The sequence below is a fragment of the Anopheles funestus genome, chromosome 3RL (assembly GCF_943734845.2).
Source record: "Anopheles funestus chromosome 3RL, idAnoFuneDA-416_04, whole genome shotgun sequence".
NCBI lineage: Eukaryota > Metazoa > Arthropoda > Insecta > Diptera > Culicidae > Anopheles > Anopheles funestus.
Window position 1 is genome coordinate 71435758 of NC_064599.1, and position 27159 is coordinate 71462916.

Consider the following 27159-nt stretch of genomic DNA (forward strand, 5'->3'; position numbering starts at 1 on the left):
CGCAAACGGACACGTGCTGTATCGGCGGCACGCCCGCGACAAGAAACGCTACCGAAATCGCCCACTTTCAATCGCCACCCAACGCTACAGGGCCCGCGGGGGTCACTCCGTTTCCGTCTCGTGTCTGCCGCGTGCTGTCCCCGTGCCTATGAGCGTGCGCGCGCGCGCGCCATCATCCCCCTTGAGTGTGGCCTTCAATAGTTGACCTTTGGCATGCCGGAAATAGAGAAATAAAACCCAAATCTTCCCCACACATCCGTTTTTCCTTCCCGCTCTCCATTCGTTTCCCTCTCTCCCCTCCCCCATGATTGGGCGCCATCGATATGGGGGAAAGATCGGTCCATGCCCGATAAACCACCGAGTGTTAAGCTGCTTTTTTTCTTGTACAAACTTCCCTTGGTACGGCCCAGGTTCCGGTAAAGCTGGATGGCGTTAAGCCACGGGCCAAAGCAAGGGTCGTACGATTGATCAGCTTCCACGAGCCACAAGCGCGCGATCCAAGCGACCAAAAACCATTTAACAATAAAGAGATGAAAGAAGGCAACCAGAAGAGAGTAGAGTAAGGAAAGAAAAGAAAAAAATACACTACACAGACATCCGAGCAAAAAACGGGAAGCTCGTGTCAAACACACGCTTACGGTAACGGGGGGCCCAGGAGGAGGGTTGTTTGGTGTGGGGTGGGCTTAATGGTGGTACGGAATGGATGATCGAAACGGAAAATCGTGTGTTGGTTCCCACCGTTTTTCAAGATCGGAAACTGGCCAGAAAGAAGCTAGCTGATCTAGGCAGGGCGAAAAGGCATAGGCAGCAGAAAAGGGTGGCCCGCAGTGTCTTAACGCGCACGCGGAGAGTTTTTGGCCTGTGCCGCCTGTGCGCCTCGGCACTTCCTTTTTTTTTCGTTGTTGTTGTTGTTTTGCTCCTTCCCCATCCCACGGAGTAATTCAAAGCCGCAGCAAACAACAACAACGGCAACGGCTCACTGCAGCAGAAGAACGGCAAAACAGCAAAAGGAAGTTGGGCCGAAAAGAAACCCCGCGCGGGCGCACAAAACTGATATGAGAAAAAAAAACGTACGGCCGGGTTTTCGGCTCCCACGGTCGAGGCAATCGAGCACGCACTCAACGTGCCCAGGGGGGGTTTGTTGTTTTGTACGGGTTCCTTACTCGTTCCTGCAAGACCCGTGCGCACATTCAGCGGACGGCCGACGGAGCGAGAACGGACGAGCAACTGATACATATATTTCCCTTCCACCCCTCTATCCCATCCCCCCGGACAACAAACCACCCCGTAGCCATAGAAAAAGGGGGTTGAAGAAGTCGGAGTCCGAAGAAAGCATAACCGAGAGAGAGAGGGAGAGAAAGAGAGAAAAAAAAGCACGCATGCATGCATGCATACATTCATGTCTGGGCTTACCGACTCTCTCACCCCTTGGGTAACCACCACCACCACCACTGTTACACCCTTCCCGTTTTTGGCAGTCCCACAAACAACGGACCCGTGCGAACGAACGAGCGTAGAATGAGAGGGACCCAAAACATAAAAGCGACAGATGGTTACGATTCCACCGTGTATATACACAGCAGCAGCAGCAGCAGCAGCATAGCAGCAAGCAACACATTTGCAGGTGGTGCCGTTCCAGCGTGTGGGAACGACGATGCGAGCGAGTTTCCCACGGATCCGAAAACAGCTCGGGCACAGCAACCGGGACCGGCAACGGAGAGGGCGAGAGGGGCGAGCGGGATCGGAGCAAACGGTCTGTGCCGTTCGTTTCCACCGTTTCCACCTCGTTCGTTCGTGCCTTGGTCTACGAAACCGTCGGCAGTATATAAACGCTCGGTGGTGGAAATTTCGATATCATTTCCATTCAGCCCGTCCGCACAGAGAGGACGCAGCTCAGCTTCGATTTTTTTTCTCAACAGAAAGCTTACGAAATCTTACGATTGCAAAAACGGTTCAGAACGAAAAAAAAAAACAAAACCGCATCAAAACAAACTAGTGATCGACACATTTTAAGGCGCGCGCATCGATCCGTTGACAATAAGAGTTTTGCAAATAAGAAGTTGTTGCGTGAATGTGCATTTGAAACCAAACAAAAAAGGAGTTGCAGTTGATGCAAAGTGTTTTTTAAAAAGAGAACTTTGAGTTTTAAACAGACACTTCCGACCATCCCAGTGAAAGTGTCCGAAGTGCAAGTGTGTGTGTGTGCGTGGAAAAAAAAAAACAAAAGTAACACAAAATGGATTACGCAAATATGGTGTCCGAGTCGGCAGGACTTAACGGCAAGCTACAGTCCTCGCTGGAACCGTTGTCCCGTACGTACCAGTACCGGAAGGTGATGAAACCGATGTTGGAGCGTAAGCGACGAGCCCGCATTAACCGTTGTTTGGATGAGCTGAAAGAGCTGATGGTTTCCGCGCTACAGTCCGAGGGTGAGAATGTGGCCAAGCTGGAGAAGGCCGACATACTGGAGTTGACCGTACGGCACCTGCACAAACTGCGCCGTCAGCAGCGTCTCGCCGCTAATCCCGTGCTGGATGCGGACCGCTTCCGGGCCGGATTTACCCATGCCGCCAACGAAGTGTCGCGCTGTCTCGCCTCAACGCCCGGCGTTGACATTAAGCTCGGTACCAAGCTGATGACGCACCTCGGCCATCGGTTGAACGATCTCGACAAGGTATCGCCGCTCTCGGTACATGTGGAATCCGGTGCCGGTTCACCCGGTGCCTCCCGTAGCCCATCCGCCTCGCCACCGATCTCACCGTTTTCGGCCGCTTCATCCACGTCGGGCGATGTGCCCATGTACCAGATGCCCCTAACGCCCCAGTCGTACCGCAGCGAAGAGTCTGGCCTGCTGGCACCATCTACCACGCCATCGCCGAACCCGAGCGAATGTGACGATCATCACCATACCGGCGGTCTGCTCAAGATCCAGCAGTCCGGCGAATCAGTATGGCGGCCGTGGTAGTTCACATGCAAATAACCTCCACAACACACATGGAAAGGACACCAAATCACTTCGTATCCATCGATCTCAACCTGGTACCGGCGTGGCAAGCGGCAGTCGGACGTTCTTTTTCTTTTGGCGCAATCAAGCGGACAACAGCAGAAAGACAGGAGTACAGCAAAAACAAAAAAACAAACAAACAAACGGTTTGCAGCTTTAAATAGTGTTTTAGGGAAGTTTTAGTGTGTAAGTACGGTAACGCGATTTACTTAGGGCCAGTGAGAAAGTGTTTTTTTTTGTGTGCTTTATTTGTATCTTCGATGGGGTGTTTTTTTTTTATTAAAAGCATTTTGTTCTTGTTAGTTGAATTTGTTGCGAAGAACAATATTCATATGTGATATTAATGTGTACAACAGAGGAGAGAAAAGAAGCAAACGCAATGAGTGGCGAGATGTTTGTTTCTGTTTAACGATGCATTTAAAAGACGTTAACGGTTGCGATCGACGCACAAAAAGCCCCCAGTTTAGATTTAGAGGCAGCGAAAAAGAGAGAAAGAGCGAAAGAGAAGAATTAGACGAAAGACTTGAACGGAATGATAGGAGAGTTTTGTCTTTTTTTTGTAAACTAATGTTAGGATTGTGACAAAAATAATTGCAAAGATTTCCCTTCCGAAGTTTGGTTAGTAGGACGGCTTCGGAGTATGATGCAATTTCTGTGATTTCAAACAAACAAAACAAAACAAATCAAAAGCAAGGAAGAAGGAGTGGCTCGCAATGTCGCTCGAAATCGCAGCTACAATATGATGTTGATCAATCTTTAAAACGAAAAAAATAATGTTGAAAAAAAATACATTGCTCAAAATCATTCTACAAAACTTAATTCAATCTTGTTGTTGTGTTGTTCTTTTATGGGATAAAATTGGGGGGAAAACAAACATATATCACAAATTTATTTAGCCGAAAAAGGATACTATTTGGAGAAGAAATATGGAATATATATTGGGAGAAGAAATATGGAATTTGGAGCTACCTGTTGAATAGATTAATATGTCAGGGTGAAGAAATTCATCTTTGGAGAAGGATGATTGATTTTGTTTGACATCGTAATTTAGTTATCAATCTTTTTTTTCTATTCATTAATTTATTTAAGAGACGTAATTACTTATCCGGCGCTATAATTGCTTACCTTTTTCTACTTTAGCCTACTGAAGGGGTCCTGCGAATCGCTGGTGCGTTGGAATTCTTCAACTCCATAAACAACCATCACTCCCCATGGGCCTTCCGATGAGTTGAATAAAAAGATAGTTTAAATCCCAATTTTAAATATGACCGATGAATAATTTGTTTTCTTGATGTACTATTTTATTTATTATAATTGTTCATACAGAAACAATATTCTTTGATGTATATATATATACAAATTTAAGTTTTCACTTTACAAGATAACTGATGAAAAAATGAAAGTTTTTGTTAAACACGTGAAACACCATTAAACCGTTACGCAAATAGATTTGTTCTTTTGTGGAACGAGCCAAGCTGATCTCTATTCATTTCTAAGTTTTTTTTATACGTTTTTCGTTAACCATAAAAATAGTTTTTTTTGGCTTCTTCAACAGAAGCTTATGAATATTTTATCTTTGTGTAAAAAATATTAAATTCAAATTTCGCAAATTCGTTCCAGCATAAGGCTATTGCAGCGCCATCTATTGGTGTTCCCAAGACACAAACCTTAAACAATTGAAATTGTAACGTTGAGCGATTCTCTTCGTTACGTCGTAACAGTGCCTAGCATAAGTTTAAAAGCGTAACGTTGTTTGAAAAAATAGTTTTACATCGACCCATATTAAATTATGGATTAATAATAATTAATATGGATTAATTCCCGATTCAATATCGGGAACTTAACATATTTATCACCTTGATCGATATAATCGAAAATGGTAACAAAAGTACTCAAAATATGTAACTTACTGTTGTATAAACCAATTGTTTATTTATTGAAACAGTTGCAAGTTCGATATCTAAGTTTTATCATTAAGTGGAGTTTTTTCCTTTCATGTAAGCTAATTTTAAGACGTCCGTGCATATAAATATGATTATAGTTGTATGAGAATTAGTGAAACGACTTTAAAAATGTAAATAAAAATTATTTTCAATTGTGTCAGTAAAAAACACCTTTGAATTTTATTTTTACAGTCTTGCTCGAAGTTTATTCATCCTTGATCACATGTTCATTAAGTCTAATTTTATCGATCGGTCGATGTTCTTGGCTTCATCGATTTTCGCACGAGAACGATACGCATAGCGCCCTCTATTGCTAAATACACGAAACAAGCTATATTACACGCTATATATCGAGTGTTTAAATTCCTCATAAACATGAATAAAATGTTAAAATGGGTATTTTGGAATTCTTGTTTTAATAATGAGTTGTTTTGTTTATTCATTTCTTACTATTATATCTTACTATTATATCTTCAAAAGTATTATTTGGACTACATTTTTGATTGCAATAATGCAATCTTATGCAATTACAAAATAATATGGCGCAATGCGGTCCGGTCGTTCTACGCGAAATTTAAAAAAAAAACCTAAAACATTCGTCCTTAAAGTGGTGGCTTTCAGCATCAGCATTCATCTACTTCCAGCAACTTGCCTCTTTTCCTGAAATGCTTGGCCTTAGTCTAAAAGGATTTATTACAATCATCAACTTATAATGGGAAGAAAAATAAACACTCTTTCCCCTTGATTGTTATTTTAACCAACAAAAACCTTATCTGACCTGTACAAAATAAAATAAATCGTGCTACGTGCCGCCGGTTGGTGTAATTAAAATATCGGAATTCTAATTGCAGAATGGTTTACTTTCACGTTTGTACCGCAGACAGCTAAGCTGTAGCAGAAATTCGATTGAGAGAACAATATTCATTGATAACAAACCGAAACACTGATGAGTGGCGTGGGGGTGTTCCAACAAACCCTCCACAGAGAGTGACGCCAACGATCCGATGCGAGCGTGAGCTCATCCAGGCAGAAAAAGGCGCGCGTTCGTACCGCCAAAGACGGGCTGTGTTCTGTGTGTGTATTTTTCTTGTAGTTTTACATCCCTGCTCACCCCACCGTTGGCATTTCGTATGAAGTGTCCAGCCGTCACTGTTTTTACGTCAGCGGGTCACTGTTACGGTTGGAAGGATTCCAGAATCTTCCCACGCGATAATCGTACCCAAAAGAAAATGTGTAATAAAGCGAACCGAACCGTAGCAATTCTGTTGTTTAATACTTCCTTTTTTTCCAATATGATGCTTAATGAGCAAAGTCTAGAATAGAAGAAGGATGATTACCCGCAAGAATTAAATCCATTGTATTTGGATTTGGAATGAGAAGTTTTGCTGCAAGATGGCAAATAACTTCTCGACGGTCGCAATCAAATAAACGGTCGTTCGCACGTTCGCTCTCCAGCAAAGGTATCGCCCAATGCACCCATCGCTCAAAGTCGTTGACATTCCAGGTTGGGATTTTTATTTATTGGACTGTCTCACCTTTTCCATTTATGCGCTGGTGAAGGTGGTGTACCAAGGACCGATTTTCAGTCAGTCGATCAGCGTGTCAGGCTGGCTTCGAACTTTGGAGGCACACTGCCCTGCCCTGGTCTCGTTGTCCTTTTCGTGTCCTTTTTTACGTGCTGCGACCAATGAACCCCCGGTGACCGACACGCCATAACCAGACTAGCGGGCACAGTTGCAAGGTGCGGAACAGTAGTGTAGGGACGTCGTGGAAAAAAGGGGGGGAAAAAGAGCATTTAAACAGCATTTTGGAAGGAAAAGCGCATACGAAAAACAACAACGCGAAGCAACAGCAAGCGACGAGACAAAATAAAAGCAACGGTTCGGTTGTTCTTGCGCGCGCTGCCACCTGTAATGAGGGGAGCATTGCTTGCGTGAGAGAGCGAGCGAGCGAGCGAGAGAGTGAGGGTGTTTGTTCCAAACTTATGCTCGCAGGATGCGATATACTAACGTTTGCTCTGCGTTTAACTCACTATGGGCTGATCTGAATATGGATAGATTTGAAATAAAATAAAAAACTGTACGTTATTCATTTGTACGATCATTCATTTGAAGGGCGAAGATTCTTGTTCAAAAGTATAAAAATATTTCATTATTTAATAAAAAAAATAGTTTCATTGAAGTTATATTGGCAGCAATCAACATTTGAAAAAGGCTAATAATTCGAATTAAACGGTCAAAAACGATCGATTTTTAGTTGTGGTGATAGGAAGGAGAAGGGCGGTCCGGTGGTGCATGTGATAAACGGCGCCAGTCCACACGGCCGGACCGGGTTCAAATCCCATCCGGACCGTCTCCCCGTAGCAAGGACTGACTATCCGGCTACGTGGTAAAATAAGTCTAGTAAGCCAGAAATGGCCGGCGTGACCTGTAAAGTCGTTAAGCCAAGAAGAAGAAGAAGATAGGAAGGATCTTTTCGGAAAACGGTTACAGTCAGTAAAAAAAGCGATCACGACAGGGTTAGGAAGGTCAAGACAGCTTTTTTTCCTCTCCATCGTTAGTGCTTGTTATTTTCCACTGTTGTCTCATCTGACTGGCACATTTAACAGCTTTAGCAGAAAAGTGAAAGACAATCTAGATTCTAGAACATCTTCAAATGTAGGTAGGTGCCTTTTTACTCGTAATACTTAAAAAAAGTCCGGGGGCGGCCCGGTGGAGCATGTGATAAACGGCGCCCGTTCAAACGGCAGGACCGGGTTCAAATCCCACGGATGGTCTCCCCGTAGCAAGGACTGACTCTCTGGCTACGCGGTAAAAAATAAGTCTAGTAAGCCAGAAATGGCCGGCGTGACCTGTAAGGTCGTTAAAAGCCAATAAGAGAGAGAGAGAGACTTAAAAAACTCATGGGACATGCAAAAAATGATGCATTGTTCAGGGAAATCGTGTCTACTATTGCACTACTACTGTGCAACACCGGTAGTCCTCTACGGGTGTTGGTGTGTGCAAGCAGGGCGTGTGGAGAAGGAAAATGAACCACGAGCTAGCTGAACTGTTTGCCGATACAGATATTCTGACGGTTGTCAAAGTTCGAAGCATACGATGGCTGGGATAAGTCATGAGACTGCCGGACACATGTCCCACCAGGTAGGTGCTCGTCAGCGACCTGTTCGACACGAAACGTAGAGCAGCACATCGAATTCGTTGGCTGGATCAGGTGGAGTCGAACCTGTCCGAGATCGAATGCAGCTGCGGATAGAGGACAGCAGTCCTAGACCGAGTTTCCTGGAAACGGATTGAAGACTTGGCGATGTCTTCGCGACGTGCTCGTCCCTGATCATGCCGAAAAGAAGAAGAAGAATATGTTATATTTTTTTTTTCGAAAAAAGTATAGTATATTTAATTTTATTCTACGCAAGTATAGTATATTAACGCAAGTATTATAGCATTTTTTCAATCATTTTTTACTTTAAAATTCATCAACAAATGACACCATTTCGACAGTGTGCCCATAGTGAGGTGCGCGCTAGGGCAACACAGGGGAGAACAAAAGAGCACAAAATGCAGTGTGCTCATTGAGGCATGATTTTCCACGCGCACTATATCTAACTTATTCGCATTTTCCTTGGACCATTTCTCCCCCATTTGTTTTATACCCCTAGTGCCCACTAGTGTCAGTTCCTATTCTCACGGCCCATACTCTCTCCCTCGCTCTCTCTGTTCTATGCTCACGTTCACACGGTACACGGCCACCCGTCTACCGAACCGTACAGAGACGGGACACGAAACCCGACCTTTTCGGTGCGTGCGTTTTCAGTTTATTTTCAACAGTCGATTAAAACGAAAGTAAAATATACATGCAGCGGGCCACGGGCACTGTACTGCTACTACTACCACTGCTGGGATTACTGTGAGGGTCTGCGAAAGCCAGACCAGTCGAAGTGGCGTTGTGAAGTTTGAGAACGAAACGAAGAAAAGTCAGCGCGTCAAGCTAAAAAGCAACAAAAAAAAGGAAACAAAACGAAAAACCGTGCGTGCGGTGTGTGCAAGCTATTTTCACCTGTTTTTTTTCTCCTCGCGATAGTTACTTATTGCACGAAAATGTTCTGTGTTTAAAGTAAGTGTAAGGATATATCCTTCGTTTTCTCTGTGTTCTGCTTATTGGGGTGTGAAAAATGTTCCGAATGGATTGTTCTGAGTAGCGTGATAACAATGGTTCTAGAATGTGTGTTTTTTTATCTAGACTGTGAAAAATTGGCAACCCAAGCTCGAGAGCGCCGAAAAAGGTGTATCCTGTTTCAAGGGACACTAGCATCAAATAAAGCTCCACAAGGGACGAATATCCGTTATACAACAGTGAACTTCATAGTAGATCCTTGCAAAAATGGCAGTACTTTCGGGTAGTTCGGTACATCAAAAACCCTAGATGAGGGCACCACAAAGTGAGGTCGTGTGTGAATTTTTGATGCTCATAAAATCAATACCGAGCATGGAGATCTTGGAGATAGGGAGCTGAAAATTGATTTTATCTCAATTCCGTACTCCCATAGCGCGCGCGACAGGACTACACAAACAGCATGCACACACAAACACACATACCCACACACACACATACATTTCCCACCGAAACCAGACTGCTAAGACTGTAACGCTGAGCATGAGCACGAGTGTGGGAAATGAGCGCCATTTTCCGAGAGAGTGTGAGAATGAGAGAGTGAAAGCGCGATGAAGCGAAATGAAAGTATTTAGTGTGCCAGTGTACAGTGTACCTAGTTGGAAGGAAATTCTGATTTTTATTCTCATTACCACCAGCTTACCCGACTTCACCCCACACCACACTTGTTCCTGGGGGTTTGTTGGAGTTTTACTCCCTGTTTTTTTTGCCAGAAATTTTTTAGCAAATAAAACAGGCTGGAAATCTTTGGTCGTCTGGCCGCATTTCTTTACCCGCGAGGGTTCTGGAATGCGTAAGTATTCCCTCTCCTACAGTGGCATAGAAGAAAGCACCAAGAAAAAGGTGATTTCCAATCGGAAAACCGATTGCTACGGCACCTAGTGAGGAAAGGAAATTTGATTCGAATGAAGCGGATGTGAGGATTTTATTTTTCTTCCTTTTTTGTACCTAGTGAAGGGAAGCGAGAGAGAGAGAGGAGACAGAATGAATGGATTATTTAGTAGAATTTGCGTTCAACACCAACAGTGAAGGAATGTGCCAATGTGTCTAACTCTATGTCGGTGGCCTTCAAGATGTGCAATTTCCTCGTGCGAATGATTGAATCAGCATCACACGTCGATAGATTGTGCGATCTAAGCAGGACATGCAAAAAACCAAACATGCACCAATCCACACACCAAATTCTCACAGCGTGGAAATTCGATCTTATGTATGCTTGCGAATAAATAAACTCGCGGTACCAGTAGGCCAGTGAGGAGGTTTGGGGGAGGGGGGGGGGAGGGGGAGGGAGAAATAAAATACACTCATCAACCGATTTAGCGCGGTGAGGCAAAAGCCGCTGGCGACATACAGTATAAATAGAAATTTTCTTTTTGCGCGCCGTGGACAAAACAAAAAAAATCGGAAACGACGATGAGCTAACCGTCGCCGCAGCGGCCTCGCGTGTGTGGACACCGGTCCTCCTGCATTCAGTGCAGGGAATGGTTTTCGGTAGTAGATGGCGTGCGTGCGTTATATTTAGACAATCCCGCTAACTTGGTGAATAACCCGTGCGTGTTGTGGAGTTGGAAATCATTCGGAAAAAGGGAAAACCAAAGGAAAAAAGATTCAATTGGAAGAATTCCCTTCTTTTGTGGAGGAGAAGAGTTCCGGCGGACACGTCCCCCTGGTCAGGCTGGTTAGGCAGCTAGGATTAGGCACAGCATCCGGTCGGTTCGCGGCTTCGGGTCATGCTCGGAGTTCATGTGCGACCAAAGTTCGTGAGTGGTCAACGCTGTCTAGCGCGTATGACAGTTGGGAAGATTCGGTACGATACCTGCTATTTCTGGTCTGTCCGTCTTGGACACTTTGTCGATACGTTCTGTTTTCCGCAGTACCGTTCAATGACCGACGATTTCATTTTCCTTTACAACATACCACTAGGGGGTATTCAAAAACATAAAAAAGATCAGTGATAAAAAAAAGAAAAACAGAATTAGAAACGTCAAAAAGTATGAACGTCTGCAGTAGAGAGGATGTTTTGAAGAAATGACATCCTTTAGGGCAGCAGTGCGCGGCGAAAGAAAAACAAACTTCTACTACTCACACTACTCTACCGATCAGCACTAACTCAATCTGTCACCAGCGTACAACGGAGAATATTAGTTGATGTCATTTACATGTCGCCTGGCCGCTAGCGGACAGCCCTTCACTTCACTCCACTTAGTAGACTAATGTTAGTCGATTAGTACCGATGTACTCGAAGAAAAGAAGAGGGAAAAAAACGAAGCATAAATACTAGCCTAAAACCAGAACAAGTGTCTAATTCGGATTAAAAACTGAGAGCGCTATAGGGACAGTGCGAGACAGTGAAGTCGTAATCCTAAAGAAATCCTCTCACTCTCACTCTCATCACCTGTACACTTGTGTGTGTGTATGTGTGGGTGTATCGTGTATGTGTGTGTGTGTGTGTAAGGTCAAAGAAATTCCTGGTGTTTTGTGGCCTCTTGCTAGTAGTGTGTCGAGAAACCTTACAACTGCACCACGGCACACAGTCCGTGCGACATAACAACGAAACGAAGAACACGAACGAACGATCATCCCGTCAGCGTAGAAGAGAAACCCGTCGAGAAGGTCGGTTTGCTTCGATTGGGGACATGTTTGCGACGCTCGCGATATAGCCCAGTGTTCTTTGGCAAAACTGATCGAAGTCCCGGTTCTGATGTGGGCCAACTGAAATATGATACTGTACGCATATGAGCGGAAGTGTGGTCACATTCTTGATCGTGTTGTGTTGTGAGTGCACTGCAGAGGGCGAGTAGTGAATTCCGGTGACTTATGGACATCTTACCCTGAACAAAAACCAAAAAAAAATGTGGGTTTTTGACAGATGCGAATGCTATTGTTGAGGCAGGTGATGACCATGGTCTTCGATAGTGCATTCAAATCGAAAAGATGGAAATCGAAGCAAACCATGTGCGGGTGGGAAAACAATTTTCCAGTGACCATGAGGCTACATAAACACATCTGGCGCTACCAAACGAATAGTTCAAATCCGACGACACTCGTCCAGCTTGGATGTTGAGGAGACAAGTAAAAAAAAACAAGTGAAACGGCAATGGGGAAAATGTTTCTCAACAATTTTCCTCACCTGTATATGTGTGTGAATCGTGCGTTCGTGTGTGTGTGTGTGTGTGTTTGATACTAGAAAATTGGGTGAAAATTGGGAGCCAATGTCTCTGTGCTGTATGCGGTACGAATTTTTCCCTAGCGCGTGAGAGAACAATTTTCCCAACTTTTCCGCCACATACGTGGTAATTGTGCAGTGTGCGAGGGAGCCAAAACCGAAATTGTGTCCGAACATTTGATTCCGAATTGATTGTTGTATGTGTATGATTTTTTTTAAATATCGTACCATTTAATTGTAAAATGTTCCTTCAGTACGAAACGAGTGTATAAAGGTTTCGTCGCGTTTCGATTGCAAAGAGCACCAGCGAGAGAGGGAGAGAGAGAGAGAGAATAGAAAAACGGATGAGAAATGAGAAAAGGAAAATCACACTGCAACCGAAATGGGGAGAGCACCCAATCTCAATGCAATTCATCAGAACATTATCCTTTTCGGAACGGAATTTATTTCATTCGATTTGTCATGTCCCTCACTCTCCCTCTTCTGACTGCCTTCTTTTCCCTCAAAAAACCCCTTGTGCTACTCTTTCTTCGTCATCGTACCACATTGCCACATTATCCTTGAAATTGGTTTTCCCCCCATTTGGGTTTCCGACAGCCAAATCAAAACATCGTTTCGCCGTTTGGTCACCATCTGGGGAGGACGCTCGTTATAGGGTACCGATTTGTGATAATTTATTTATTTTCTGTCATTTTTTTTGCCCCCGGTCCATTCTGGCAGCCGTCGGTCGCTGCTAACGGCTGATTATTTTTAGGAATGACAAACTACTGCTACAATAATTACCACGACGAGCGCAGCAAACAACAACAACTACTACTACTACTGCTACTACCAGTACGGTCCACTACCGCTCAAACAGCAACAGCAATAATACCCGTTCACTAATCTTATTCGTGCGTGTGCCGGAAACAATAGTGTGTGCGTGCGTGCGCGTGTGTGTGTACGTGTAAACCACGGCGCAAAGTGCAGTCGCTAGCGCATAGATGTATTTATTTGTTATAGATTAAATATTTGAATTTGAATAGTTGGTAGATATGAATAGTATTGTTATACTGAGTTTATGGATACTCCTGCACATTAGCAATACATCTTGTCAAGGTAAGTACTCACTCGGGGAAGGTTTATCTCACTATAAAAGCTCTTGTCCGTTTCTTGTCTTGATAGTCTTTCTTTGATGTTTTTTTTCTAGTCTAAACTAAAACAGTCTTGAAAAGATTACATTAAAGTCTTGATTTACCGGATAGAGTTTTCCAATTTTGGAGGATGACGTTTAATATTTTATAGTTTTGCATCCTTGTGTTATTATGTTACCTCTTTGACGATTAATGGATTGCAACCTCAAAAACCTTGGAAGTATTTGAGTCAATTCAGTTGAATATTCAATATTTGGTCTCTTTGTAAATACGAAAGTCATCAATACGGCCAGGCCGTTCTATCTGAACAAAAAAAAACCAAATTGTTGATAATTTTGTTTAGAGAGTCTTTAGGTATTCGACTTCCCTTGTCTCTAGAAACGAAGTAACTACTGGAACAGGTCAGTAGGTCTTGGAACTTACTGTACTGACCTCAAGTTTTGACCAAGAATGTTATAGTTCACCATTTACAAGGAATTCTTCTTTTATCATTGATCTCAATATTTGATGGAGATCTGTTGTTACGATTTCAGCAGCTCATAATAGAATACAACAAGTTGATCCCACCAGATACACAGTAATACCCAGGAGCTATGTATTTTTAAGTAAAGTCTCATGACTTTTTGGTCTAAAATGGACAGATGGACTTTAACATCTTAGGTTGTACTTCACTGTATAAAAACCTTCCTTACACCTCTTTAGATTAGCTTTATAGGCTGCGTTGTAGATTAATCGTAACAATGAAGAATTTTTGTTAGATATTCAAATCCGGATTGATGCGTGGCTAGAATGACACCGATAACTAATGGGTTTTTCCAGTGGCATCTATTCTACTAGATATAAAATGCCAACATTAGCGTTTTTGCTTTGATATAAACATTCATAAAAGAAGCTCTCGACTGTAAGCTATTTTCTATTGACGCAGAGAGTTTCGGTTGAAAAAATTAAAAACAATTCGAAGGGAAGTTACGTTTGCATAATATTATTACAACACTAGAACTTGCTTACAATGAAACAAAAAAATGCATTTAGAATAGAAGAGGAAACTTCCCAAAATAGTGACAGGTGAAAGTTTGTATGATAATTCTTCATCAACAAAAGCACTCAGTTGGGCAATGAACAGTTATGATCATCACATTATTCACCCTCGGGTTTTAATGGTCGGTGCTATGTTACTACAACCTGTTTACACCGTAAAGGGGAACCTCCCTCGGGAACAGTTAAGCGAGTAAAGTCCTGTGACGGATTCATGACTCAAACCGGGTAGGAACGTTTCCTTGTCCTTCTGCCTAGGGGTGGAGTACCATTTTCGGTCCGGTAGTTAATTATTTGAACTGTGGCAGTAAAAGGTGTCGTGGCAAAATAAAACGAAATAACCCACAGACGACGAGCGTCAGCATGAGACACTAATGTCAGGGGTCCAATCGGCGCGTATGTTTGTGGGTGTGTGTGTGTTGCAATGGTGCAATCGAGACTGTGTGTTGGCTTCTATTGCCACTCGACTTACTGGGATGAGTTGGTGTTCCTGTGTTACCATGGGTAAGAGCAGCAAACAACGCAACCCCCTCCGAGCCTCGGTGATCAGTGGAGCATAAACGCGCTCTTCCCTCACTGCTCGGGCTGTTCGGTTGCCGCTTGTTGCTAATGCTAAAGAAACTGTGGGAACTTGGGCGACGCTTTTGCGTGACCCAACGCGAGCACGTCTTAACGAGAAGGTGGCCGTTTTCTACACAGCTAACAAACAGACCAAAAAAAAATACAAGTCAAGAAAAACAACCCTAGTGGGTGGGACCGTGGTTGGAAAAGCTCCCACCATTGCATTGTCTTTTTGGCTAGCTTAAATCTAGCGTTGGTTGGATCAGTGCTGCGTGGATATCCGGAACAGTGGATAACTTCAACAGCACCCGCTCTCGTTGGTGGAAGATATAAGCAAACTAATGAGTAGTGCAAGCAGAATTAAGATCACTTGCAAAAGAAAAAAAATAACATCCAAACAAACGTTTTATGAAATGGAAACACATTGATTTCCGGTACGAAGGTATTTCCAGGAAGGTATTGAGCACATGAGAATTCGCTCGAGGACAATAGCCACACGCATATTCAGATGCAGATATGTTTTAGCTAATAAATAGTGTCCCACTCTCAATCTACCTGCAAAAAGATGGGTTGAGAATTAGAAATGGGAACATACATATAGTAATATGCCTCCATTCCACACATGAATTACCATTCCATTGGGGGGCGAAAAACACACTTTCCATCGAAATTGCTCAGGAAGCTTTCCCTTTTGTTCTTCTGTTTTTTTTTTGTTTTGCATTACCCTCCCGGGGAATGGGCCTGATGATGCGTGGTCGTGAGTTTGTGTAGCTTCCGCTTTGAAGTTTTCCGAGCTGCTTCCGGAGCTCCAGCGGAAGCGAAGTCGAAAAAGGGCTTTAATCATCTGGAGGCGTTAGGGCTTATCCGGGAGTTTGGCTTCACTATTTAGCAGTCAAAATTTGGTACGAAACGTGCAAGTTGTGCACGAGGATGTGAGAGTGTTTTTGTTTGCGCTTAGTGGCTGGAGCACCACTTGCCCCACTGTCTAGGAGCAGGTACGTGATTCGAAAACTCCAGTTCCCCGGGACATGTCAGCTGACGCTTTGCTGGAGGTGATGTGAGAAAAACGAAGTGTGCTCTTGACAGGTTTTCCTTCCCCCAAATTTTGCTGCTAGGGAGCCTGCTAATGCCATTAGATTTCCTGTGCTTCTTGCACACCTTGCACGGAAGCTTGTGGGGGTAGTTGTAAAGAATGAGCCTTAATCACGTTCTCCGGCTTCGCATGTCTTTGCATCCCCCAACCTGTGCCTTTTTGTATGGAAGCGACAACTGAACGGTACCACCTTTAACACTGTTGACGAAAGCGAAACCAACGCCACCGATACCTGCCACACAAAACGCCAACAATATGTTGACAGGTCCCGGAGACTAACAGGGCTCGTATTACGCGAGAACCGAATGTCGAGCTATGGCATAATTTTTGATATCCTCACGAATACCGCTTGAAGAGTTTTGCTCTGAAGGGGGAGGTTTTGGGGGTATTTGTGTGTGTGTGTGTGGGTTACCGGTTCCACTTGACGTGATATTATTAATGCAAGGGCGTTAAGGCTGCACCTGAGACGATCAGTCCAGTGGAAGTCTCGGTTATTGCCCCAACGGCATCGGCCGCTGAAGTATTCGCTGAAGTACTTAGCAAAGAATCGCCCGAAAAGATGTATCTTACACCCGAATAGACTAGCGTTATCTGAGAACTTAAAAGCTTACCAGATAAACATATCCATAACTCTCTCTCTCCCCCCCCCCCCCAACGCGTTCTACCCACGCGTCTTCCAGTTGCGTTAACCTTAATGTACCGATTATATGGCAAAATGATATTGATAATATATTCCACCCACCCACGGGGCCTTTACCTTTCGTTTCGTTTCGTTTCGACAGATGAAAAAATATCCGTTCTAAGGGGCGAAAAGGTGGAGCTTGCCTGCCCGATCGATATAGCAACCTGCGGTGAGCTGCACTCGCTGAAATGGTTCAAGGGAACCGAACGGATAGCGGTCGTGTCCGGTGATGGCGAGGTGGCCAAAGTCGAGGGCAGCTACAACGATCGGCTCTCGCTGTCGCACGAGGCACAAACGAGCCGGCTCATTTTCCGCAGCGTTGAGATTGCGGACGAAGATACATATCTGTGCGAGACCACGTTTCTCGAACCGTCGGAGCTGTGTGAAAATTCGGGCGCATACAGCGTGGCATTAAACGTTTACGGTACGTACCCTGAAGATGCATCAGGTGATGTGTGCAAATGGCATTCATATTGGAATGGTGCCTTATTTTTTGCTTATTTTATTACAGCTGTGCCATCGGTTATTACGCTGCAGGATGGCAATAGAAATAGTATTAAAAATGGTTCCCACATTGGACCGATGCGCGAAGGACAGGACCTTCAGGTCGTCTGTGAGGTATACGGTGCCCGTCCAGAGCCTGTGATAAGTTGGCATCGATCTGGTCGAGTTGTTCGAGGTAAGTGCCGATTGAAGTCATCAAATTTATGCTCTCATGCTAACAAATATCCTCACTTACAGATAATCTGGTTGTGGAGGAACATAACGGACTGTACACAGTGAAGTCGACGTTGTCGCTCACGCTGTCCCGACAGGAGCTGGGCGCTACGTACAACTGTCGTGTGGAGATGAAGGATCTTCACCTGTCCGTAGACAACCAGTTTCACATCGATTTGCAAGGTGAGTACAACTGAAGTGAAGTGAATTGCAGACAGTACTAATGAACTTCTATTCCCACGACAGTACGACCTACGAAGATCAACTTATCCGGTGTCGAACATCACACGGTTCAGGGGACGAAGGTTTTGCTTCAGTGTCAGGTAGATATGGATGCTTTGGATGCAAAATCGGTTGCGATTATTTTACTGACCGTTCTCCTATTACAGGTCAGCGGAGCAAGACCAGCAGCTAATATGACCTGGTACAATTCATCCAAGCTCATCACGGAGGAATCCAGTGAGATGACTTCAATTAATACCAAAACAGTGAGTACATCCCAAAACTCTACCGTGTGATTAAAGACTTCATCACCTCTTCTCACAAATTGAATCTGTTTTGCAGTATCTTCAAAATGATGGAACGTTTGAAACGATCAGTCAAATGATCTTTACTGCAACGCGCTTCGAGAACGGTGCTTCCATGCGCTGTGAAGCCGACAACATTGTGATGCGTGAGGATATGGACCGGCCATTGCATGACACCCTCACGCTGGAAGTGATGTGTAAGTGTTCCGGTAGTGCCTAGCCATCGGAGTCATCGTGTCACTAATGTTTGTTACACCTTCATTTTTCGTTCCATTTTCGTGCTCACGCTTGTACGGTTCCGTTTCCGTTGGTTGAATTGTTGGAACATCTGCAGATCCACCGGTGGTGTCCGTAAAACCGGAAAACATAACCGTCAACGAGACGCAAGATTTTCTCATCTTTTGCGATTACGAGGCAAATCCGGCATCGCTCGAGAGCGTCAAGTGGTACCGGAACAATCAGGAGATAAAGCTGAACAGCGTGCGTTACGAGGGTGGCAACCCTGAACAGACGGCACTGCTGATAAAGAACTCTACGCGGCATGATATCGGTGCTTACACCTGCGAGCTTTCGAACTCGATCGGGTTCGATGTGTCTGATAATGAAGTTTATGTTGATGTTATATGTACGTTTGCTTTTTGTTTTGTTTACATGAGTTAGAGATTTGCTAATATGTTTATATTATATTGTAGATAAACCGACGGTCATGTTAACAATGGACCCGGATGCGCCAGTGGTTGAGAATGATCAGGCGAACATAACGCTGCTTTGCAATATTGTGGATGGGAATCCAATGCTCCTAACAAGGGTCCGTTGGTTCCTGGACGGGGAGTTCCTGAAGGAGCTGCCAGAGTGTGAGGAAGAAACGCTCGGAACCGATGAGAATCTGTGCGAGGTAGATCCGAGCAAGATGCTACTGCAGAACGTTGGCCGAGAGTTTATCGGCAACTACTCGTGCGAAGGCTTCAATGCTGCTGGCTGGGGTGATGTGAGTGATGAAAATCCGTTGGACATTTACTACGAGCCGGGTAATGCGTCCATGGTGCACTACCCGTACATTGCGATCAAACGACGCAGTGTGACATTTAACTGTTCGATCGAAGATCGAGGAAATCCAGCCGCAAGTCGATATCGTTGGTTGCGTGGTGGCAAACCGGTGCTGGATGTGGTCACTCCTTCCTGGACGGTGGACCCGGTAGGGTTGGATTCACGCACTACGTTCTCCTGCTTTGCATACAACGAAGGTGGCGAAGGTTATCCGGCGGAGGTAAACCTGGAAGTGCACGCACCGCCAGCTTTCATCCAAAAGTTACAACCCTACACGGGAGCCCTATTTTCGACGACGAACATGTCGCTGTCTTGCCGTGTGGAATGCGTACCTTCGTGCACTATCTCGTGGTTTAAGGATGGCATTGGAATTGAGGAGAGTGATGAGCGGTACTACATCACCAACACGTATCTACCGTCGGAACCGGCAACGGGTGACTTTGAGAGTGCATACTCTGTGCTGGTAAGCTAGCGGGTCTTCTACTTTGTTCTTATCGGAGGTTCAGGCTAATAATTTCAACATACCATTGTGTGCTCTCTTTGTAGCATTTCAACATGTCCGCCTGGGCGAATGGAATACTGGATCGGATTAAGGACAGCTCGAACTATTCGTGCGTATCCACAAACAACTCTGCAGGACCGGGAGTTCGCAGTACAACTTACTTTGGTGTTGAATGTATGTAGTTTTCTAGTTCATTTGGGTGTTGAGGAATTTGGAGCAGAAGTTAATCGTTGCCTGACTTCTCCCATTACAGATCCACCCGAGAACACGAGTCTTTCGAGCACAACCATTTCTGTGGAGGAAGGCAAAATTCCTCCAAAAATTGTATGCTCTTCGCGAGCCTATCCCGAGCCAGCTTTTTATTGGGCACGCAACGGTGAGATCATTGCCAAGGGTAGTGCGCTCATAGTGGACGAAGGTTTAAGGCGTTCGGATGCTGGCAAGTACACCTGTACTGCATTCAACAAGCATGGAAACCATTCAACTGATGCGTACATCGATATCCATTGTAAGCAGAATGCAGAGTTCGATCTCTTAGTATAACGGATCCGTCATTTAATACGTAACGCAACATTCAGCAAATTCTCCCTCTATCAGCGTTACGTATTAAATGAAAGGTCCTTAAGAGAAGATGTGAATTGCTAATGCCTTTTTCTGTGTTACCTTTTGCAGATAAACCCACGTGTCAAATCATGCGGAAGGAGATCGAGGACGAAGAGGTGCTAATCTGTGTTGCTACTGGTAGTCCACGGGAGTCCGAGTTTGAGTGGAGCGTAAAGTATGCGAATGACAGTTTGCAGAGTCATCGCATCAAGAGTGATGCGTACGAAAGCTACCTTACGCTGGACGATGCTGTGTCGGCGATGCGCATTTACGTGTGCGTCGCAAGCAATAATGTCGGCATGGGTACACCGTGCGAGATGGAGGTTGCCGGTAGGTAAAGGAATGTTGTGTGATGGCAATGACGTGTGTACAGGCACCGCTTACCTTCCGTTACGTTTGCAGGGTACGTCGCCTGGTGGCTTAAGGGAGATGTACTCACGCCGTACATTTTGATTGGGGCCGTCGCCGCGCTGCTACTCGCGGTCATACTGGTCTGCATCATCATCATTTGCATCTGCCGAAGGAAGCGACGACAGGAGAAGTGTAAGTATAGGCAAATTACTAAGCGCTACACTACAAACACACGAAACAGATCCACATTGGTTTGAGATCGTAAAAGAAAATTCAGAAAACACAAACTGGCAACGAATGTGAACAGGTAGTACGGCTTGATTTTCTTTCCGTTTTATGGTTTTCCAATTATTTCGTTGGTACGAAATTTGCAATTTTTCTTAGGGCTTTGTTTTCTATTTGAATCACTTACTAATCTAATGTGTTAAGGAACCAACATTTGTTTGTAGAACGATTTCCCCGAATTTCTCGTTCGGGGAAATCCTTCCAGGCAAATGTTCCACCACGTAAAATGGATCAGTCAAGCGTCAGTCAAACGGGGAAATTTTGTACACTCAGCCGAATATTTACTTCACGAGCCGGCCGTACAGTGGATTCCGTTTGACAGACGCTTGAAACCAAAAAACACCGTACATCTTGATACCTTTTACCTCTAAATGTCTGGACCACTTTCGACTGCAGTCGTAGTAATTCTCAGTTTTGTGCTTTGTTCACTATCAACCATTTCCAAACTAGTCAGTGTTTAGTGTAAAAAAAAAGTATTTCGTTTGCCAATTATGGCTTCCCGTTTTCGGTCCACGTGTTCTGGCTGTTTTTGTATACAATTTCACTACCCTTTTTTGTATACTTTTATTGTTGTAAATTTGAAACAATTTTTCCTTCTTTCTTCATTTCCATAAACTTTGTGCTGTTCATTCATTTGGGAGCAAAAATCAAAATGAAACAAAAAAAAACGTTACATGCTGTTTGTCTTTCGTTTTCTCTGTTAATGTTATATCGTTTCTTGTTTTTTTGTTTTGTTTTGTATTAATCACACGTTTTGAATCTCACGCCTTCCTGTGTTTTTTGTCATGTGTTGTTTTGTTTTCTTAAATTGATATTTATTTTTCATAAATGTTTGTTAACTTCTTTCTTACTAAAACTTTCAAACCGTTCGTTTACTGTGCGCGCGCCTCTCACTAATAGCTTCTATGCACATGGAAGAAATCGAAGATGCCGAATTCTCATTTATGAAAGATCGCAGGTAAGAGGATTGGACATTCAACACACTGGTATTATACATTGGTATCGCTATTTGTTTTGGTGCGTAGTTTGTAGTAATGATGTGTAGTAGTATCGTGCGGTTGAAAGAATTCGACCGATTCCATGCGTTACGTAACGGGTAGATGCTTACCTTGTGTCTAGTTATGCATGTTGGGATATATGGTGCTAACTAAAAACAATGGAGACAATGGTTCAACGCAGCAGTTATAACATCAATTGGCAGAGTTCATTAATTCCGGCTAACACTAACGTCCTTCATCGTCCTGCCTTCCAAATCCTTCACTTTGGTATACATTTATATGTTGGCTGTTGGTGCTTGGTTTAATTTTATATTATTATTTCTATTGCCTTATTTACACTCTTTATTTGAATGCTTAGAAAGATCGTACCTTTTGGAGTTGTTTGGAGTCCCACGATTCAATGCTGGGATATTTTGTTCTACGGCATTGAATACGGAAGACGTATTCCTATTTGACCGAACAATAATACACGGCTGGAAATAAATATATGGTTATGGTCACATTATTCTATGCTGGTATTACTTTGGTAGTAGTAGATCTTATGTTAATCTGAATTGGAACTCAGTAACAAGGACTGTATAAATCCTATTGGTCATGAAGATACTTAATCCTTCCGTATTCTTTCTTCAATTTGGCTGTGGATAACATACTGGCTTTTAATGATATGAATGTTTAGAACCGGGTTTGTAGGCTCCGATGAATAATGAAATGAAATTACTTCGATGAAATTACATTCTCTAACTTCTGGTAAAGCTGTTAAGAAATATGAAACAAATGCGACTAGCTAATCTTGTATCTGATTTTAATTCATTAGATTTATATCTAATTGGATTTACAAGACAAAATAATCGGTCAAAGGAGTTTTCTTAGTATACGGTTTATTTTTTCAATTTTATAAAACTCTCAATAAATGCATAAATAATTCCGTAATACTAGAAGTAATACTTAGAAAAAAGGCCAAATAAACATAATTTATTGGAACTTTCGCACAAGTATTTTAAGTAAATTTGTTTACATGATTTGGTGTGAAGTAATGTCAATAAGTGGAATATTTACTGAAAATAACAGATTTGCTTCATATTTATTGCTATCACTGTATGTGTTCATTTTGTACTAAGTAAATGAAATGAACACATTATTAATTTCCGATTCGATAGAAAATTTTGAAGCTAATCTTACAAAAAATATTCAAGTATAAAACAGAAATAACTTTCTCAGAAATTAAACAAAATAACATGGAAAAGCAAATAAATCTTTTTAATGCATTTGCTTTAAACTGTTACGCGTTACGAAAAGTTAGGTATTTATTTTTCCAAAAACAAAAAAACGGAAATCAATTATAAACAATAGGAAGCATTGGTGATGGAGACAAGCTTCATTGGTTCCAGTAGACGTAGTTACCAGTGGGGGTTAAAAAAACAGGTGGTAAAATGTATTAGTTCCGGTTGTGGGTGAAGATCCCCGGTCACCGGTTGGAATGGTTTCGATATTGGAAATGTGAGTTTTTTGTTATTTATTTCTCATCTTAAAACTCCCCCACCCTGCCCCCGCTTCTTTAGGTGTCTGCAACGGGAGGCGGATGCTTCCGAAAATATCCGGCACTACGATCAATCGCTCCGGTGGCGCATTCGACGATTTTTCGAAAAACGTAACAGTATTGATTTGTTGCGCATCTCCACGAGCAATGGTACAGTTGGCTTGATTTTTATTTTTATTTTTATTTTCACCCTTTATGTGTGCGTGTGTGTGTGACTGAGTGAGTGTGTATGATTTCCTACTTTTCCCCATTTGTTTCCCATGTTTGTGTCGTTTTATTGTGCCCTTCCTTTAACTACATTCCCATCTCATCTATCCTTGTTTTGTTTGTTTTAATGTTATCGATTGTTATCTCATCTTGTCATGTGTTTTGTTTTCTCATCATGCTTTCTCGTTTTCTTTTGCTTATGTTTTTCTTTTACTTAATATTTTACGCTGGTTAACTTTTACTTTAAAAAAAAAACCTTACTGCATTTGTCGCTGAAATGGCCTCGCTTCTGTGTTTGGAACTGTTTATTTACGTGTTCAGTTATTACGTATGTTAAAAAGCCTCAAACCATACCCACCGAAGACCCGTCGTCCCCCTCGTCCCCTTCAGCAGCAAACGATAACAACACTACGACCAACACAACCACCATCGGCACCACCGCAACCACACCAGCGTCTGCTACGGCCCCAACGGCAGGAACAGCAGCGCCAAGGGGGGTCGATGGTGGAAATGCAAATGTACCGGAAGCTGGTACGGCTGTAGGCGGAGGTATGGAACAATCGCTGAAACATGTTTTTCTTCCTTCCGGCTGTGTGTTTCTTTTTGTATTTTTAGCTTTTTTTTAGCATTTGTTTTGGTTGTTGTTGTAACCCGCGCTCTCTTTCGCGTCTCGATGATGGAGTTGCTGGTGCTTTTACTACTTCACCGGTTCGCCACCGAACAGCCGGGGTGAAGTAGCACATCACACCGAAGATGATATATGAAACACTTAAAACATTCTCTTAATGGGTTTTTTTTACTTTTGTTTATTGGAAGACACAAACACTAACGTCTCGTTTTGTGATTGTTTCTTTTCAATCTGGCGCGTTGCGGAACCTTGAAACATCAGTTACTGGAGAATCATCGACTGCTGGCGGATCCCAGATCGAACCAGGAGAATATGAGAACCTACCGTTCCATGGATTGCAAACACCGCCGAAAAAGGTAGGATTGAGACGAGGTTGCGCTGTGGAATGTGTGTAGTTGTTTTTTTCTTGTTGAAAACCTCAAAATGTGTAGTGTTTACCTTACTTACTTGTAAGAAGATATACTCGAAGTCTCAGTAACAAATTCTTACAAATTTAAAATAAAAAACAGACCAAAAACGAAGTAAGAGCTCAAAGATTGAACTCATGTTTATTGTGAGATGTTTATTCTTTGTTTTTCATATACATTTTCCGCTCGTTCGCTACAGATTCGTTTAATCTGTAGTTTTTTAAGCCAGTACCCAGGAAATTGTAAACTTCATTTTATTTGTTTAAAGTTTTCTTTACACTTGTACATTTATTATTAGTCTTTTTAGATTTTCATTTTTTTTCTTGTTTTTTTTTCGTTCGATTTTTGTAAATTATTTTTGTTATTGTCAGTAATTCCTCGTTTCTATATTTTATATTTTACAGTAAAAAAAATATTTAAAAACAATATTCTAGGCGTTTTTTTACATTGTTTTGGGTGAATTAGAGTTTTGTTAAAAGGGGTTTTATGAGAAGATACTTTTCTTTCAATGTAATGAATCACAACAGCCATACATACTATTCGGATTAATTAATAGAATTTAGGAATAAAATCTTTAAAGATTAATGAATTTTTATAACGCACATTTTTTCCGGAACGGAGTCTGCATCAGATTCATCTTAAAATCATCGGAAATTTAATATAAGTGTCTTTTTAGAACAGGAAAAATCCTTGATTTCACAAATTTGGAGTGTATATCTCCGTTTAAAACTACACATTTTGAGGTTAATTGTTGGCATTTGTATAATTGCATTATATTGTGTGATTATGTTTTTACAAACCCCGTGTGTGTGCGTGTTCTATGTTGTTGCGTCCTATTTTTTTGTGTTACAATTTACACCCCCTAACCACAGGCTATGCTGTGTAAATCTAATCTCGCGCCATCGCTGAAGCATCATAACAAAACGCTCACCCCGTCCTGCTTCCCAACGCATCCGTACAATTACATCAACTATCAGAAGGACAGCCAGAAGGGTGGCTTACAGGCACCCCTACATCCCACCCTCCAGCATTCCGGGCTCCCACAGCCTCCGACCGGTGAGCCACCGAGCATGGACGATTCGTGTAAAGGGGGCAAGATGGCCACACTGGACAACAGTGACACACTGTCCTCCCACAGCTTCACCATCGGTGGAACGCGTTCCACGAAACGTTCCTCCGAGAAGAAGCTGATAGATCTGGAAACGGTAACACCACTGTACGAGAACTTGACCGACTCGATACAGATACATGAGGCGACCACACCGACACTGCTCCCAGCAGCGATGGGAGGAGGTCCAGCACCACTCATTCCACCCGGAAAACCGCTTATCCTCGAAGGTCCCCACCAGGAACGGTATCGGATCAGCTTGAAGAAGCCGGGTCGTAAGGGAGGAAGCAGTCGCTCGAACAGTGCCGTCTCGAATAGCTACTACGATTGCATCAAGCCAATACCGGCACCGCGACATCGAAAGTATGCCTCCACTAACTCGCTTGTATCGAAGACACATTCCGCTAGTGGACATGGCTTGAAACCGTACGGTGGTGGTAGTAGCACCCGGCTGGATCCGATCTACATGAACCTTCCGTTCGGTAATAAGGGACACGAATCGTCGCTCAGGCTTCACTCGGACACGGAATCAGGCTCGGAGGGTCACCGGGGCATCAATGAGGTAGGTATTACCCCGTGTGACACTAACACACTGTGTTCCATTGCTCACTAACGCCTTTCGTTTGTACATCCTTTAACCGACCGACAAACCGACAAACCGTAAAGTACCCTGGGGCACACGATAATCACTATCTGGAGATAACGCAGCACCAAACGCGGATAGTGATCCCGCGGGAACTGTTCCCGGTGGATAGCCGTGAGCAGCAGGCCAAGATTAATCAGCTGCTCCGCAAGAGTGGCGCACCGCCCGTACCACCTGCCCTACTGGCCGCTTCGCCCAGCACCAACACACCTTCATCGTCATCCTCCAGCAGCACTAACAGCCGGCGCCACATTAAGCTGCCTTTACAGAAACATCATAGCTTTAATTTCCAGTCGTCGCAAACGGTCGAGGCAACCGTGCGCGATCTCAAGATCAAATCGCACTCGATCAGCTCGAAAACGTTGCGCGACTATCGGGGCAGCAATCAGCGACAGAGCAATGGCACCGGCAGCAGCACACTGAACCACCATCATCACCATTCCCATCATGCCGGCATGCTTCACGAGCACGACAGCGAGAACGAATACTACGACCAACAGGAACAGCAGCAGCAACAGCAGCAGCAGCAACAGCAACAACAGCATCGCCATCGTGCGGCGTCACACTTACCGTACGACACTAGCACCGTAGCCTTTAAACCCATAACTCCCGTGCCAACGAGTACTACAGCAATAATAACTACCACTAACAGAAAGTCGGTTAATATGTGTAATAATGACAAATTTGCAATCAAATAAAACAACAAAATCACCATCACCATCTTCTCTGACTTCAAAACTGGTCTTGGCCGTCTGGTTTCGATTGTGTGTTTGTTTGCTTACTAATTAACTAATCCTTACTGCATGTCTATC

At 43.5% G+C, this 27159-nt stretch overlaps 2 protein-coding genes and 1 long non-coding RNA gene across 17 annotated transcripts; 2 read left to right on the forward strand and 1 right to left on the reverse strand.

Annotated features, from left to right (window-relative positions):
- The first annotated feature begins 1832 nt into the window (after positions 1 to 1832).
- Positions 1833 to 3475, forward strand: LOC125772324 (enhancer of split mbeta protein-like). Its single transcript, XM_049443897.1, has one exon. It carries the CDS (start codon positions 2237 to 2239, stop codon positions 2963 to 2965), a length of 729 nt encoding a protein of 242 aa, XP_049299854.1. The 5' UTR covers positions 1833 to 2236; the 3' UTR covers positions 2966 to 3475.
- Positions 3476 to 8686: 5211 nt separating this feature from the next.
- LOC125771605 (hemicentin-1) lies at positions 8687 to 27085 on the forward strand. Of its 15 annotated transcripts, none has more exons than XM_049442392.1 (20): positions 8687 to 9066; positions 13004 to 13381; positions 16888 to 17211; positions 17299 to 17466; positions 17529 to 17687; positions 17751 to 17827; positions 17894 to 17992; positions 18069 to 18228; positions 18366 to 18656; positions 18724 to 19541; positions 19625 to 19754; positions 19834 to 20088; positions 20253 to 20513; positions 20586 to 20726; positions 21720 to 21777; positions 23377 to 23504; positions 23883 to 24110; positions 24451 to 24545; positions 25469 to 26266; positions 26371 to 27085. In XM_049442392.1, exons 2-20 carry the CDS (start codon positions 13318 to 13320, stop codon positions 27043 to 27045), a joined length of 4929 nt encoding a protein of 1642 aa, XP_049298349.1. In that variant the 5' UTR covers positions 8687 to 9066; positions 13004 to 13317; the 3' UTR covers positions 27046 to 27085. The 15 variants fall into 15 exon arrangements, with proteins under 15 accessions (XP_049298349.1, XP_049298340.1, XP_049298347.1 ...); XM_049442383.1 differs by having other exon boundaries at positions 8687 to 9060; XM_049442390.1 differs by lacking the exon at positions 8687 to 9066 and adding an exon at positions 9428 to 9794.
- On the reverse strand, positions 10931 to 11295 carry LOC125771607 (uncharacterized). The gene is made up of 2 exons (XR_007419330.1): positions 11204 to 11295; positions 10931 to 11036 (listed from the first exon to the last, which is right to left on the reverse strand). It is a non-coding gene; the product is annotated as an uncharacterized LOC125771607 (long non-coding RNA).
- Positions 27086 to 27159: the final 74 nt, after the last annotated feature.